This window comes from Astatotilapia calliptera, chromosome 8, assembly GCF_900246225.1.
Source record: "Astatotilapia calliptera chromosome 8, fAstCal1.2, whole genome shotgun sequence".
NCBI classification, from domain to species: Eukaryota; Metazoa; Chordata; class Actinopteri; order Cichliformes; family Cichlidae; genus Astatotilapia; species Astatotilapia calliptera.
Window position 1 is genome coordinate 22,811,272 of NC_039309.1, and position 16,598 is coordinate 22,827,869.

A 16,598-nucleotide genomic window follows, 5' to 3' on the forward strand; every position below is an offset into this window, starting at 1 on the left:
ATGGTACTATAAAGTCATTAAGATAAGATTGGGTCTGATTATTCAAGATCTTGTATGTGAGGAGCAGGATTTTGAATTAAATTCTGGATTTAACGGGGAGCCAACAAAGGGAAGCCAATATAGGAGAAATATGCTTGCTCTGTCTAGTCCCTGTCAGTACTCTTGCTGCAGCATTTTGGATTAACTATTATCAGGACGTCCTATTTTTAGGACGTCCTGATAATAGTGAATTACAGTAGTCCAGCTTAGAGGTAATAAATGCATGAGCTAGCATCACTCTGAGACAGGATATTTTTAATTTTAAAGATATTGCGCAAATGGAAGAAAGCAGTCTTACATATTTGTTTAATATGTGCATCGAAGGACATATCCTGATCAAAAATGACTCCAAGGTTCCTCACAGTGTCACTGGTGCGCAAGGTAATGCCATCCAGAATAAGAATCTGGTTAGATACCATATTTCTAAGATATTTAGGGCAGAGTACAATGACCTCAGTTTTATCTGAATTTAGAAACAAAAAATTAGAGGCCATTCTTTATGTCTACAAGACATTCCTGAAGTTTAACTAATTTGTGTATGTTTTCTGGCTTCATGGATAGATAAAGTTGGGTGTCATCAACATAGGAGTGAAAATGTATGCTATCCTTTCTGATGATACTGCCTAAGGGAAGCATGTATAACGTAAACAGAATTGGCCCTAGCACTGAACCCTGTGGAACACCATAATTAACCTCAGTGTGTGAAGAGGACTCTCTATTTACATTAACAAACTGGAGTCTATTAGATAGATATGATACAAACCACTGCAGCACAATACCTGTAATAGCTACAGCATGCTCTAATCGCTTTAATAGGATGTTATGGTCAACAGTATCGAACCCTGCACTGAAGTCTTGCAGGACAAGCACGGAGAGGAGTCCACTGTCAGAGGCCATAAGAAGATCATTTGTAACCTTCACTAAAGCTGTTTCTGTGCTGTGATGAGCTCTGAAACCTGACTGAAACTCTTCCAATAAGCCATTCCTCTGCAGATGATCTGTTTGCTGTTTGACAACTACTCTTTCAAAAATCTTTGATATGAAAGGAAGGTTGGAGATTGGCCCATAATTAGCAAAGACCGCTGGATCAAGAGATTGCTTTTTAAGTAAAGGTTTAACTACTGGCAGCTAGAAGGCCTAGGGTACATAGCCAGTTATTAGAGATACGTTGATCACACTTAAGATTGAAGCTTTAATTAATGGTAGGATTTCTGTGAGCTGTCTTGTAGGAATGGGGTCTAAAAGATGGAGGAAGTAATTACTGAAGTTAACTCAGAACGATTGGAGAAGAAGACTGTAAATAAATATTAATGGTACTGAAAGTAGCTGTAAATAATGTTACATCTGTGAAATGATTATGAGTAATTTTTTTCTCTAATGGTTAAAATTTTATTTGTGAAGACATTCATGAAATCATTACTAGTTAACGTTAAAGGAATGGGTGCTCTGATTTTTTGTCAGCCTGGCTACACTGTTAGCCAGGCTACTCCAAGAGTCAAGTCTTTCTGATTTGAGGCTCTCAGTGTCCAGAGTCATACGTACACAGCAAAATCTCCAGTGTTAAATTAACACTGGAGAGTGTCTATATGGGTCCACACCTCTGAGTGTTAAATACAACACTGTTGAGTGTTAAATTAACACTTTTGACAGTGTTATATGTTTAAAAGTAACCTAGTCAGTTTTGAAGATTAACAAAGACTAACACTGAGCAGTGCTGATTTTCTAACACTGGAAAATAACTCAAAATGTTAGAAATATTCCAGTGTTAGAAAATCAGTCTTGTTTTTAAGACATGCAGCAAAGGGCCGCAGATCAGACTCGAACCTGGTGCTTCGAAAGTGGTGCTCAGTTAAGCAGTTTAATTGGGATTTAACATTACTCTATCAGAGAAACTATAATATAAAACCAAATTTGTGATCAGTAATAGTCATTTCTAATTCTGTTTTGTTCTGGTTTACTAGTATTAAGCAAAGGCATATAGATGAGATCCAAATTTAATGTACCATAAGTATAATGTAGACTAAAGCAGTTTCCATCATTTGTAAAGGGTGAACATGGCATCAGTTAGCTTCTACTCATTTTTAATCAGTCTCTAAAACTGTTTATTCAGCCAATTTAATTATGACACTAATTAGTTAGTGCTTTGCAAATGCTCTAGACTCACACTGTGTTAAAACAAGGACAAGGCCAACCCCACCAAGAAAGGTTTAGGGGAAACACTAATGTTTTTTTCCTTCAGCTCCTGTGATGAACTACAACATAAGTATCGCCAGTCACTACTGTTTAGTGTTCAATATAGTTTGAAAACTGCATTGAATTAACAATGATGAATCCATTTTAGGCTTTGTATCATGTAGGACTCCATAATATCAAAGAAAGTGGACCACTAAATCTAAAATTAAGAAAGATTAGAAAACTAAAGACTGTATTAAATAGAAATGTTAGGCTTTTCTCTTTTAAGCTCTCACTGTTGGGTTTTCCTCAAATATAAAGAGGAAAAATAAAGACTGTTTGTACTTAATTGAAGAGTGAAGAGAAACTGGGTGAGCAGCGAGAGCTACTTGGCTTGAACAGGCAAGAAGCAAATCCAAAGAAAAACAATGTCATTAATCAGTTAGAGGAAGGCAAGCATGCTAGCAGGGAATGCTACAATGAACACAGCAACTGCCTTTGCAAGATGAAAAGGATTTTAAGTAAAGGAAGGACAATAAAACCAGAGATTTGTGTTGCTTATTTAATCACCCACACTAAAAATGACATGTGAGTGTACAGCATGTTAAAATGCGATGCAAAGCATGCCTAAATAAGGAGTTGAAAGTGAGATTGCTCCCTGTTGCAATGCAGTTGCCTCTACTGCCCTGTTACCAGTGGCTTTGAGAAAACATTGTTATTTCATTGAAAATTTTCAGTGAGTGACAACAGGTTCAACCAAATAGCTTCCACTATTATAAAAACAGCAAAAAGCTGCTAATAAATTAAAAAAAAAAATCACACCACTTTTCAAAAAAACTACATTATCCCACAGCACAGTCTTTAGAAACAGACGCTACTAAAACTGGATTTGTTGCTCTAAACCAAATTATTTTACTTTGATCAATCTATTCTTACTAATGCTAGCAAGCAGTGAATGCCACATGCATGTTTGTGCTGATGTTTTTAAACTTCAACTCTAATGTGCTGTCATACCACCACTTTCTTGGAAAGTAAGGATTTTTCCTTTTGGTGCAAATGAAATCAAAGATGACTAATTATTAGCAGAAGGATAGCAGAATCAGGTTCTTTGTGGGATTATCACTGTCGGCAACATTTTCATTATACTCATTATATTTATAATCATTAGAGCCACTGTTTATAAGCAATTATCAGAATACATGTTGAGGTAGTTTGTATAAAGTTGTCTCCATGGTGATTTAAACTGTGGTTTAAATCACACTGTAGCATGAGTTGTACTTCAGCAGTCTGGGTAGACTGCCATGTTTGTTTTGATGTTTGTTTGTTTTTTGTGAGAGTTGCTGTAAGTCTGGAAATTTACTGTTGCAAATTGATCTATGGGAAGTGCAGTGTAAAAAAAAATTAGGGAAAACTATGTGAACAAACACTCCTAATGACAGTTCAAATTCAGCTAAAAAAAACAAGCTGATCAAGGCAACTACAACTAAATTACTTAAAAGTGTAAAAATGTAGCTTCTTTTGGCTGCTCTATTGTGACAAGGGGTTGCCATAGTGAGTAAATAAGCTGAATAAACTGTTTCTCTGCAAACAGAACATTGAAACACTTCTGTCTCAAATCAACATGAACCTTCTGCTCAACCATCTCCAATGTGCAGAAAGGTTTTATGGCAGAAAATTTGAACATTTATGACTGGTATGAGTGAATAATTGAAATATTAGCTTTTCGAGACATATATTTTTTGAAAGATCAACACACTTTCAGGCCTTTTTTTGTATTCTATCTTTTATAGTTTATGAGATATTTGGGTTCAAACATTGCAGCAGATGTGCCGGGGGGGAAAGACAGAAAGTGGGTTGATGGACTATTTTAAAATATATATGTATATTTTGGAAAGTATTCATGGGAAGTTAAAATTTCACAGGACTCATTATACATGTTCAAACTTTGGACCATATATGATTTATGCAAATTGGAGATGGACCCGTAGAAAATATTCCAAGAATTGGTTGATTTAATATGGGGTCTGCCACTCACCAGTTTCTAAGCTTTTGTTTTTAGCTTTAACTCAGCCAGTATATGAAATGTAAATTCATCATATCATAATTCTTTGCTTACCTTGTTCTCTCTTGCCAATTACTGGATTACGAGACTGAATTACATCAGATATTCTGATGTGCCAGATGTAGCAGAGCTATAAAAATATCCTCTGCTGCTGTAGTTAAGTCTATGTGCAGAATCTACATGGATTTTTTGCCACCGACAAAAGAGGAGATGGATTAAATCTTAAAGATATAGTGCAAAAGCATGAAAATCCAGCCAGCCAGCTATTGATGCATCCATTTATCCAGCCATCCATCTTCTTCCACTTATCTACTGCAGGGTCAAACAGAGGCTGGATCTCAGCTGTTATAAGGTGAGAAGAAAGGTACATCCTGGACAGGGTGCTAATCTGTTGTAAACATGAGAATACATACAGTGACAAAACATGTTCACTGGATGGTGACTGAAAGTGACCTGGATCACTGTCAGTGTTGGTCAAGTTACTTGAAAAAAGTAATCAGTAACTAATTACTGATTACTTCCCCCCAAAAAGTAATCCTGTTACTTTACTGATTACTTATTTTCAAAAGTAATTAATTACTTAGTTACTTTTTAAAAACACTATTTACAACCTGAATAGATGATAAAGCGATAGATCTTTCAGCCCAAGTCTACTTTTTCTACATAATCCATCATACAAAATGTAATCAAATGGAAAGGTCCATTTTTAAAATTTGTTTTATTAGTTTTAATCTTTTAACTTTATGCATCAAGCAAAAATTTAATTGTATGCAACATTCTCTGACTGGAAGAAATTTGTTTAATATTTAAACCTATTTTCTGCACATTCCAGCACATAAAATATTTTTTTTGTGTGTTTACACTCAGTCTTCCAAATAGATGCAAGTAAAACACAGCAGAAAATAAATAAAGTCAAAGACTAGCGGTCCTTTTGCTCTATTTTCACCTGTAAAGCAGGAGTGGCGTAGGCGGAGGTTTACCCTGGTGCAGGTGTGCCGCAGCAGTCAGTTGAAAAATCCGCGAGTGTCTCTGTGAGTTTCCGATTACGTCGTAGCTACTCGGTGCTTGCTTGGACGTTTAGGGGGGGGGTTTTTCGCTGTAAAAAGAAGTTTTCTTCCCACGCACAATGCTAATGGACGCTAATGTTTTTGTCACTTTTTATGGAATCAAACTCAAAGTAAGGTCAGTACTTCCACGCTTTAATCGCTGCACGCTCATTCTCCCTCCCGCACTCGATATATGATCCATTGTTGCTCTGCACACAGCTGTTGTCACGAACGTCGCACTCGCTTACGTCACTGTCATGAGACATTCTCGCAAAAAATAAATAAATCACAGTTTTAGTAACGCAGTAACGCAGCGTTCCTACGGGAAAGTAACGGTAATCTAATTACCGTTTTTGCAATTGTAATCCCTTACTTTACTCGTTACTTGAAAAAAGTAATCGGATTACAGTACTACCCATCTCTGATGACTGTTCATTATTAGTTATTATTCAGTAACTTTAATTTTTTTACATTGTTAAGTATTGGAGAAATATTGGAGGAACTCATTAAGGATAATCCATGACTGGATTATTTATAATAGAAAAATATATACATTGGCTACAGAAAGTATTCAGACCTTTTTATTTATGTATTTAAGATTGTTTTAAATTTTAAGGGGGAAATTATTTTTTGCTAGTTACCCATACATGTGTAGGGGATATTAGCCCCTCTATGTAGGGGTATGGGAATGTACAAGTTGCCCTGAACGACTGAGAGGTGATGGGATCTGGGTCCCTCCTATAACTGTAAAAATGTTTTCATTTATCTGGCTGCTGCAGGTATGGAAGAGGGGCTCCAGGGTTCAAGTTTAAGAACCAGCGCCTGCCTGGAGCACGCTGTGCTGTCAGACAACTGCAGCTTTGGTCTAACATAAATATTAAACAGTCACTTTTAAAGAATGTGAAACTCTGATTTGTTTGGACAGCTCCTTTAAACATCAACCATCCACCAGACAGCGTGGGTCCAAAGATGATGAATGGCATGAAACAAAAAGTAAAACAAAAAAATTCTCAGGCTATGAGATGGGAGCGCTTTCGCAGTCGAACGAAGCATGAGGAACAACCACGGCATTATCTGGATGGCAGGGTAACCCGTTCACCGCTGACTCACCCGCTGGTGAGCTCATTGTGGACTACAGGAGGAATGCTGACCCACCTTTAATATAGATGAGTGGATACCCATCTATATTAAAGGGACGGATGTGGAGCGTATGAGCAGCTTCAAGTTCCCGGGAGTCCACATTTCCGAGGATCTCATCTGGATGACCAACTGCTCCAAGATGGTCAAGAAAGCTCACCAATGCCTCTTCTTCCTGAGGACTCTGAGGAAGAATCACCTGTCATCAGACATCCTGGTGAAATTCTACCGCTGCACTATCGTGAGCATCCGGACCAACTGTACAACAGTCTTGAATGGGAACTGCTCGGACCAGAAGGCGTTGCAGAGGGTCGTGAAAACTGCCCAGCACATCGCCAGAGCACCACTTCCTGCCATAACTGACATCTACAGAAAGCGGTGTCTGAAAAGAGCTGGGAAAATCATCAAAGACCCCAGTCAACCAGCACATGGACTCTTCACCCTTCTGCCCTCTGGGAGGCGCTACAGGAGCCTCCGGACTAAGACCACCAGGTACCGGAACAGCTTCTTCCCTATATTAGCCACATATCTCACCGATTTAAACTGCACTACTGTAAATGCTGTATAGACAATCATTCTGTACAATACGATAATTATAATTCTACAACTGTTTACAACTTGCATAGTTCATATTTCATATTTCTGTATAGTTTTATATTTCATATTTCTATTTATATCCTGTTCATAGCCTGTTGTTGGGCTGACAAGATGAATTGATTCAAAGCTTTAGTATTTACCAGACTTTTAAAAATATACGTTTTTTGTTCATGTGTAGAAATGTTTTTTTAATACGCCGAGAAGTGCTTTTTGATATATTTCTGATTAGAAATTGCCTCTTGACAAGGAGAAAGGGCAGCAGAGAAATTTTTTGAGCAATGAAAAATCCTCGACACACACAGACAACAGAGGCCAGGTGCTGCTGTTCTTTTGTGTATCTATCTTTCCATCTGGGGGAGAGGAGCACAATCTCTGCAGCCTCTTTGAGTTGACTTTTTAAAACAGTGAAACATATCTCTCCTTCTTTTCTCAATATTCTCACAGTGGGAACGTCTCCCTCGTTAAAAGAAATTTTCCTTTTAAGAATCAGATCCTTAATATCTTTAGAGAGCCACGGTTTGTTATTAGGGAAAGTCTTAAATTCTCTGACTGGAACCACAGAGTCTTTGCAAAAAGAGATGTAGCTACACACCACATCAGTGAGTTCATCCAAATCAGAAGTGCTCTCTTGAAACACGGACCAGTCAGTGCAATCAAAACACCCCTGAAGGGCAACACAACTGTCTTTTGTCCAGACATTAGTCCGCTTCACACAGGCCTTCTCCCTCCTAATCACAGATCTGTAAGCAGGGAGGAGGTGAATAACATTGTGATCCGAAGAACCTAGCGCAGGTCCGGCCACAGACTTGTATGCCCCCTTAATTGGTCCATAACACAAATCCAGCGTTTTGTTATGCCTTGTAGGACAAGTGACATATTGAAAGAAATTGTTCAGTGATTTCTTAAGATTACAATTGTTAAAATCACCGAGAATAAAATTAGGAGCATCCGGTGAGAGAGTCTGCAGATTGTGTACCACTTTAAAAATGGCATCAGCAGCAACTTTAACGTCAGCCTTAGGATGAATGTAAACAACAGTGACAAAAATTTGAGGGAACTCCCTCGGTAAGTAAAAAGGCCTGACAGATACTGAAAGGAGCTCGATGTCAGGAAGACACAACCGCTCCCGCACAGTAAAATTATTACACCAGCCCTGGTTGATATATAAACAAACCCCTCCTCCGTGAGATTTGCGTGTTACTCCACAGTTCCGATCCAATCTGACAGGGGTCCCAAAGCCGCTGATTCGCAGTGAAGTGTCACTGTCCATATCGGTCAGCCATGTCTCGGTAAGCGCCATCAGACAAGCCTCCCTGTATTCCCGTAGATGAAGCACATTCCCTTGTAATTCATCCGTTTTGTTCCTAAGAGATTGGACATTGGCCAGAATCATAGAAGGCAGAGGAACACGATTCTTCCTCCGAAGTTTTCTTACACGCTGACACACGCCGCCTTTCTTTCCGCGTTTTCTCAAGCGGCGGGGCTTTCCAAAATTAGTCTTTGACCGGGGAAATAAATCCTCACCAAGAAGCACATCTGGTCGAGCATTAGAAGAGTCGTACATAGACAAACAGGACCACCGTAATCCAAGTAGTTCCTCGCGTGTATAAGTGATTGTCAGTGAGAGTGAATGACTCCAGGTGAATATCGCCAACAACAATAAAACTAAGGTGTAGAAGATCTCCATGTCGGCAAAAAGTTAAAACCACGGTTAAGAACAGAGTTAAAACAAAGTTAAAAACAAAAAGAGAAAGAAAATGCCAATAAATGCCAATAAACACCTGCTGCAGGTCGCCACAAGAGCAGCGCCCTTCTCACAGCTGACCTGGACTCCAAATCCTCGCATTTATTCTCCAATGTGGCCAACTCCTTTGACATCGCATCCACTTTGGCTTGGAGGTGGACAATATCATCCGTGCATGTGGAGAGAGACTGTTCCATCTCCATAACTGTGCTCCTGAGGCCAGCGAATTCCTGCCGCATGGTAGTTATATTTGAGGAAAGGTCCGTTTTTAGTTGCTGTATATCGGACCTGATAGACGTGAGATTCTCCGCAAACGCTGCCGTCAGTTCCTTTTTAAACAGTGCTGAAATTTCTTCACGAAGTTCAGAGAGGAGTTCAGCCTTCGTGAATTTTTCCGTATCGACGAGCAGCGTGTCGGGTGACCCAGGCAGTGGCGAAGTTTTACCACGAGGCGGGGATGCAGTGTTAGCAGCAGGCTGCAAGTTCGGCTGAGAGGTGCTTGCGCTCTTATTAACATTGTAAACACAAAAAGCAAAAACAGTCTTGTCTCGTAAATATACAAAAAGAAAAAACCCGTCAAAATGTGCCTGGAAATGCTAGATAATAACTAGACTCTGCAGGAGCTAAGCTCGGTGCGACCTACGCCATAGTCACATAAACCGGAAGTGTGTCCTGCTACCTTATTACGCTACTGAATCCGTTTGAGTGATTTGAAATCATGACATTTTCATCTTCATACATAGAGAGAAATATTGGAGAATTCTGCAAAACCTCAAATCACAACCAATTTTGTTTTTCTTATTATACCCTCACTGAACACTTAATAAAGTTTTGTTATATCTGTCTATCCTTGCTAAAAAATAGCCAAACCAATATCTATTACAAATTTTCCTATGATAATATATGCCTTTCAACAAAAATAGATTTTGAAATGATGAGCAGAAACCCATCCAATCCAGTAGCAGTCTAGGATTTGTAATAACTTCACAGCTTGTGAACCAAGTGTAAGCAGCATTTTAGCTGTCTTGAAACTATGACCTGTGAATGTGTATGTAGGTTACACAGTAACTGTACACTGGTAACTGTTATGTTATTGTATGCACAACAAGAGAGAATTTTTAGATACCACGCTGTGGCCCAGATATACAGAAGGTTTTCTTTGGTATCAGGTACCCGATGCACCTGCCTATTACACTGGCCAGAAAATATAATGAACAAAGGAAGGCCAAAAAAAAAAAAAAAAAAAAAAAAAAAGCACAAAGATTCCAGGACCAGAAAGTGCACCAATCCAGTCTCTGGGATTTTAAACCTTTGCAAAAGCACTGCCTGCCCTTCAAACTCAGTCTTTAAATTTTCTGTAAAAAGGGACTATTATCTCTTGCCAGCTGATATTGCAGTGGCAAGTTTGCCAGGGTATTGACACCAACGGATACCTCATGAGTAACAGGGAGTTGACAAAACAGCCTTAGGGTGAGTTACCTCTAATTGCTCCTTAATACTTCCACTTTCATCGTGTAAAGATTCACTGCTCACATTTAACCTTCAGGTAAAGTTCGCTTTGATGCTAGTACAAGAGTAGAAATTAAATGTCCTCTATTTCAATTTTCCTAATTGCTCTTTTTGCATGCAGACATTTAGTCCTCATAAAGACAGAGATTGCATCATCTACACACACACACACACAACTCAAAAGCACCTAAGCTAAGCAGAAAATACAACCTCTGGGAAATAATTGGCATGCAGATACAAAACAAGATGGAAAAGTTGGGAGGATCAGTGAGCTGCTATCAATCAAAAAGACGTGTTAGCTGTGAGAGTAGGGCAACGTTGCCCGATGTAATCTTAAATGTGTAGTAATCACTGACTTCTGGATCAAACACACACTATACATGTGCACTATATATATTATATTTAAAGTACATGCAGGAAAATCTGTATTGTGAAAACTATATGCATCAAAGTGCTGCACACAGTTTTGAAGCATACCTGGAACAAAGCTCCCCTGCACCACCTCCTTGTATGCCCACCATCCTTCATGAATTTTTGGTGGATTTGGCTGTGCTAAAGGGGGAGAGAAGAGACACAGCAACAGGGACATCAGTTACTTGTATCTGAAATGTAAACAATGAAGCAACGATGATTTTTTTTCCCCCAGCCTAACTGTAATATACTCTGTTAAACTCTTATAAACAACAGGGCTTAGGAAATAGTTTCAACCTAAACGCACACATGTGTATACACTTAGCAAGCTGTTGTGTGATCCAATGACTCCATAGACATTAGTACAAATTTTATTATTTTATGTTGTGTCAACTGTAGACAAAGGACTGGAAGGCAAAGGCCTAGAAGTCTGGGCACAAAGAAAAAGTTGTGAGTGAGAATTACTTTTTTTGGAATCATACTTTTTTGGATCTTAATTCCCCCACAACCCCAACTCTTCATTTACTAATTAAACACCAAAATTAAGGCCTAATTTAATGTCGAGATGTTGTCCTGATTGTTTCTCTTTAATGGATGTTGAGGTGGTTGAACAACCCTCTTCCTTCTGTTATCACTTCCAAAATCCTTGTTGCAGTAACACTGGAGAGCAGGTTCAATTTCATTGGAGTTGGCCTAAAGCATTGCATCGACCAACCAAATAGGACTATGTCAGTCTTTCCAGACTATTAGAAGACTGCACCCTCTGCCCAGCTCTTCTAGACTGGCAACCCCCCCCCCAAAAGAACCCAAAAAGACCTAAATTGCAACAGGTTTCTTTTTATGTAGTCTGTTTTATTTCTTTTGGCTAATGCTACTACCATGAGACTGACGAAGACGGAATACACACTGATCTCTTTATTCGTGTTAAAAAAATAATGCAACTAACATCAGTGAGGTTACTGGTGACCCATTTACAGCGATATGCAACAGTTTGGGCATCCCTGATAATTTTCATGATTTTCCTTCATAAATCAGCACTGTCATCTAATTATATCATATAGCAAATGAACACAATGATATTTAAGTGAAATTAAGTTTATAGGACTTACAGAAAGTGTGCAATAGTTACCTAAACAAAATTAGGCAGGTGCATAAATTTGGGCACCCCAACAGAAAAATCCACCACAGATTTTCAAGTTTTTCAATATTCAGGTCTGGAGATGGCCATTCCAGAACATTGTACTTGTTCCTCTGCATGATTGCATTAGCAGATTTTGAGCAGTGTTTAGGGCCATTGTCTGGTTGAAATATCTAGCTCAATATCCGGCACAACTTCAACTTTGTCACTGATTCTTGAACGTTGCTCTCTGTATTATTGTATGGTATACCTTACAATATAAAGTGCCTCGAGGCGACTGTTGTTGTGATTTGGCTATATAAATAAAATTGAATTGAGTTGAATTAAAAGAATCTGCTGATATTGACTGGAATCCATGGGACTCTCAACCTCAAATTTTACTGTGGGTAGCAAGTCTTTCTCTTGGAATGCTGTGTTCTGTTTCCTCTTGTTATGCCCAAATAACTCAATTTTAGTTTCATCAGTCCACAGGACCTTATTCCAAAATGAAGCTGGCTTGTCCAAATGTGCTTTAGCATACCTCAAGCCACTCTGTTTGTGGCATGTGTGCAGAAAAGGCTAATTCTGCATTACTCTCCCATACAGCAGCATCCCCTTGTGCAAAGTGGGCTGAATAGTTGAATGATGCTGGCCACCTTAAATACCCTTTCTCATGATTGGATTCGCCTGTGTGTGTAGATCAAGGATCAGGGAGCTTACCAAACAAATTTTGTGTTCCAATAATTAGTGCTAAAGGTATTAAAATCATTAAATGGCAAGGGTGCCCAAATTTATGCAACTGTATTTTGTTTAAGTAACTATTGCACACTTTTTGTAAATTCTAAAAAGTTTATTTCACTTCTCAAATATAATTTTGTTCATCTGCTATATGATATATTGCTGAAATTGCTGATCCAAACAACCAATGATTTATGAAGAAAAATCATGAAAATTATCAGGGATGCCCCAACTTTTGCATACCACTATACTACCATGTACTGGAGAGCTGTATTCCCTGAACCTTTTACTATAAGGTCACAGTGGTAACGACGGCACTTACAACCAGCTGGGGCCATTCTGTGTCTAGTTTGCAAGCTCACCATGTGCCTCCATGGGCTCTCTCAAGACATTAGGTTTACTGGCCATTTATAATTTGCCAGTAAACCTAATGACCACGAATCATTGTTTGCCTCTGTGTGCTCGCATAGTGATTGTTCGGGGTGTACCTCGCTTGCGAGCACCTTGCAACCCTGAATTGTATAAGTGGAAGAAAACGTATGTATAGATAGATGTTGGGAAGTTAGTCAGATGGACATCATAAAAAATATCAAAACTTCTACAAAGCTGATTAACTTTTGATCAGAAACCACACACACACACACACACACACACACACACCTCAACAGTGCTGATTTGATTTGAAGAAAATAGTTTTACCATTGGCTCCAGAACTTGGTGAACCATAACATAATTAATTTCCTTGTTAAAGTAATGCAGTGCATTAGGGCTGCTCGATTATGGCAAAAATGATAATCACGATTATTTTCACTGAAATTGAGATCACGATTATTTGACGATATTTATTTAACCCTTTAAGACCTACCATAGAACCAAGTCCACCAGAGCTTATATTATTTTATTTTTTTTTACATGTTGTAGTGCCATTTGTGGGAGCATTTCAAGTTGCTATACATCAATACAACTGTTATAGCCCATATTTTAATAATATGTATGCATTAAGTCCATAGTAATTACATAAATTGCAAAAAAGTGCAATAAACTACAAAAAAAATTGAAAATCGCTTTTGTTTTGTTTACATATATTTCTACTTGGAGAAATTTAAGAGGTTTATCCCTCAAAACTTTAAATACAATAAAGTTGCAAAAAAATAGTTTCCCACCACAGGAAATTTATTTTGAGTGTCTTCATAGTTTTATTTTGGAGATACAGCAATTTTTATATACTGCAGGAAAAACAAAAAACAATCCTATGATGCAAATTTGCAAAGAAAACAGCATGTGCATCATTTTACTGTGGGAAGTGTTACGAACAGCTGATAGGAACGGCAAAGCGTGTTTCTGGAATATTATGTTTTTGTTCCTGCAAGCGCTTTTTATGCAATTTTTGCAAAGCTATATGTGGAACGAAACCGTGACCTAGGACAAGCTGATGGCATCAGATGTAAGTACAACTCCTCCGGTTTCATATGCAAAACAAATTATTGCGCCAGCTTACACGGTTCAGATTCTACAGGGATTTAACAATAGTTACGCAAAACGGAGCGTGCTGCTCTGACCGGCTTTAAAGGGTTAACAATGACTTTAAAAAAATAATATAAAATGGTGTGCAACACCACTGAAGTTTTTTTTTTTTTTTAAACTCTCTTTTCAACCAACGGCAGTCACTCTCCAAATAACTTCTGCTTAGCTTTCCGAGCTTCCCTCGGGTCCTCTTAATCAGCGGTCTCCACCCTTTTTTGCGCCACGGACTGGTTTATGCCCGACAATATTTTCACAGACGGCCTTTAAGGTGTCGCGGATAAATGAGGGAGGGGCTAATAATCTGCTTAGTCATTTTTAATGATCGTTGAAAGCCCAGATCGTAATCGTGATTAAAATTCGATTAATTGAGCAGCCCTACAGTGCATGCAAATTTTCTCCATTAAAATATCTGTTTTATCATATTATTGTAATCAAAGCAAGTAATTCTAGTTTCCAGAACTGCATCATTGAACAACACAGTAGCCTACAAAGCAAGCCACAGTCAGCTATTGCCACTTTACACTTTGACAAGGTAGGTAGTACCAAGGTAGTACAAAATTAATGACTTAATTTAATTATTTGAAAAAATTATGTGAAAATGACGTTAGTTTCATTTAAAGCAGTTAGTGGCAGTGACCTGCTTTTTCTAATTAATGTGAAACCAGCTATACTGGGGAACATGACACTGGCAACGATTTTACTGTGGAGAGAAGGAGAAAGGCTGTTAGTCACAACAGCAGTTTTGGAGGTTAGCACAGACTCAAAAACAAGAAGTGGGGACCTCTTGCAATGTGCTCTCTGGGGAGGTAAGCAGTGAATGAGTCTCTGGGGCCTTGGGAAATGCTTTTGGAAGAACAGTAATCCAAGAGGTATTGTTGTCAGTCAACCCAGATGCAGGAATAGATGTGGGCCTTATGGAGGTTGCCCTCTGAGTTAGTTTGGGTGGAGGGCTAAAGGAATTGTAGTTCAGTGTGACCAGGATGTAGCTCCTCAGTTCATCAGGCAGTCAAAATTCACAAATGCCTTGGCCCCTCTTTGAAGTGGTCCCTATATATACAGTGGTCCCTACAGTGGTCCCTTGTTTATTGCGGGAGTTATCTATATAACTGTTTGTGACAAACACAGGAAACACTTTTCTTGCTGGGTTGCTGGGTGTGTTATTTAAAATATCTAACTTTTTATTGCAAAAACGGACATGGGTCATACACATCAAGGCAGGCAGCAAAGCATACAAACCAGGCAAGGTTAAGTAAAAGACAAAATCCCCAAACATGCCACAAGCTCATACAAATAGAAACTGACTATTACCTAATATTAGATATTATATTATATTATTTGCTAACAAAAATAAATTACCTTCTATTGCTTGGTAATTATTGTTATGGTTAGTAAAATACTGTCTGAACCCCTGTGAGTGCTAGTTGTGTTGCCCTTATCTAGAGTTTGTATTACAATCTGTGTTGTGCTGGAAACCAGTCATTTATTGACCTTGGCAATTAGTGGACTCCTACTTGATTAAAGAGACTACCCTCTTTAAGACCCCATTCAAGTCCCAGCCAAGTGTAAATATGTTAAGCTGCAGATGTGAGAACGCCCTTGGTAAAAAAAAAAAAATTTCACACTTTGTTGTGTGGTTTCTGAAATGAGAATGTTGCTCTAAACCTGTATGACAGATCTGGCTGGCCACAGACTCTTACTGACCTGAATTCTATTTAGCATTGAACCAGCTTATTTCATCCCTGCTTGGGAATGAGGCAGCACTCAATTCAACCGTTGCCAACCTCCCATAAAGCCAAAGGAGACAGTCTCAGTAAACAGTTTATTTTCATAAAATATCAAAGCTCTTGCATTGATATTCATTGAAGGGCTTGAGCAATTCATAAGCCCAACCATGCAGGAAGAGAGGGATGGAGGAGCGTGACAGGACAGCAGGGCAGGTACAGGATGGACTCAGAAAGGGAGGAAAGGGGAAAGAAAAGAAGAGAACGTCAGAATGGAAGAGATGCAGAGGCTAAACTAGAAGTGCCAAAGTGCATCCATAAATTAAACTTGACCTTGCCAACAGCTGTGCTTACTGACTTATGAGACCGTTATCTCTCCCATTCTGTGTGTGTGTGTGTGTGTGTGTGTGTGTGTGTGTTGTCATTAACTGGCTCAAAGTAGGTAACAAAGAGGGAGTCCACACAAGAAATTCACTTGTGTGAATGGGAGGTTCGTGAAAAGCTAAGACAAAATAAAATCCATGCAGTAAAATATGTCAAATTAAGCAACATGTTAGCCGTTAGGGCTGCTGCTGCTACTCTGCTGTCAACAGTAGTATTGCAACAACTAGCAATAATCCCTAGCAGTCACAGGAGGGTGCCTTTGGTAGCACCAGCCATGGAGCAGTGCAGGTGGACTGAGGGAGGGACAGAAGAAGGTGAAATTAATGTGGTAAGAAAATAAATGGATGGAGATAATTAAGGTCAAATTAATGTCTTCTTTGACCATGAGCCACTCCTA

General features: G+C 38.8%; 1 protein-coding gene across 1 annotated transcript in view; it reads right to left on the minus strand.

Annotated features, from left to right (window-relative positions):
• Positions 1–16,598, minus strand: part of ca10a (carbonic anhydrase Xa) — a 289,525-nt gene that overhangs the window by 234,956 nt on the left and 37,971 nt on the right. Inside the window, exon 2 of the mRNA XM_026177459.1 lies at positions 10,784–10,858. Within this exon, the coding sequence (XP_026033244.1) occupies positions 10,784–10,858 (75 nt within the window). The remainder of the gene's footprint in view (positions 1–10,783; positions 10,859–16,598) is intronic.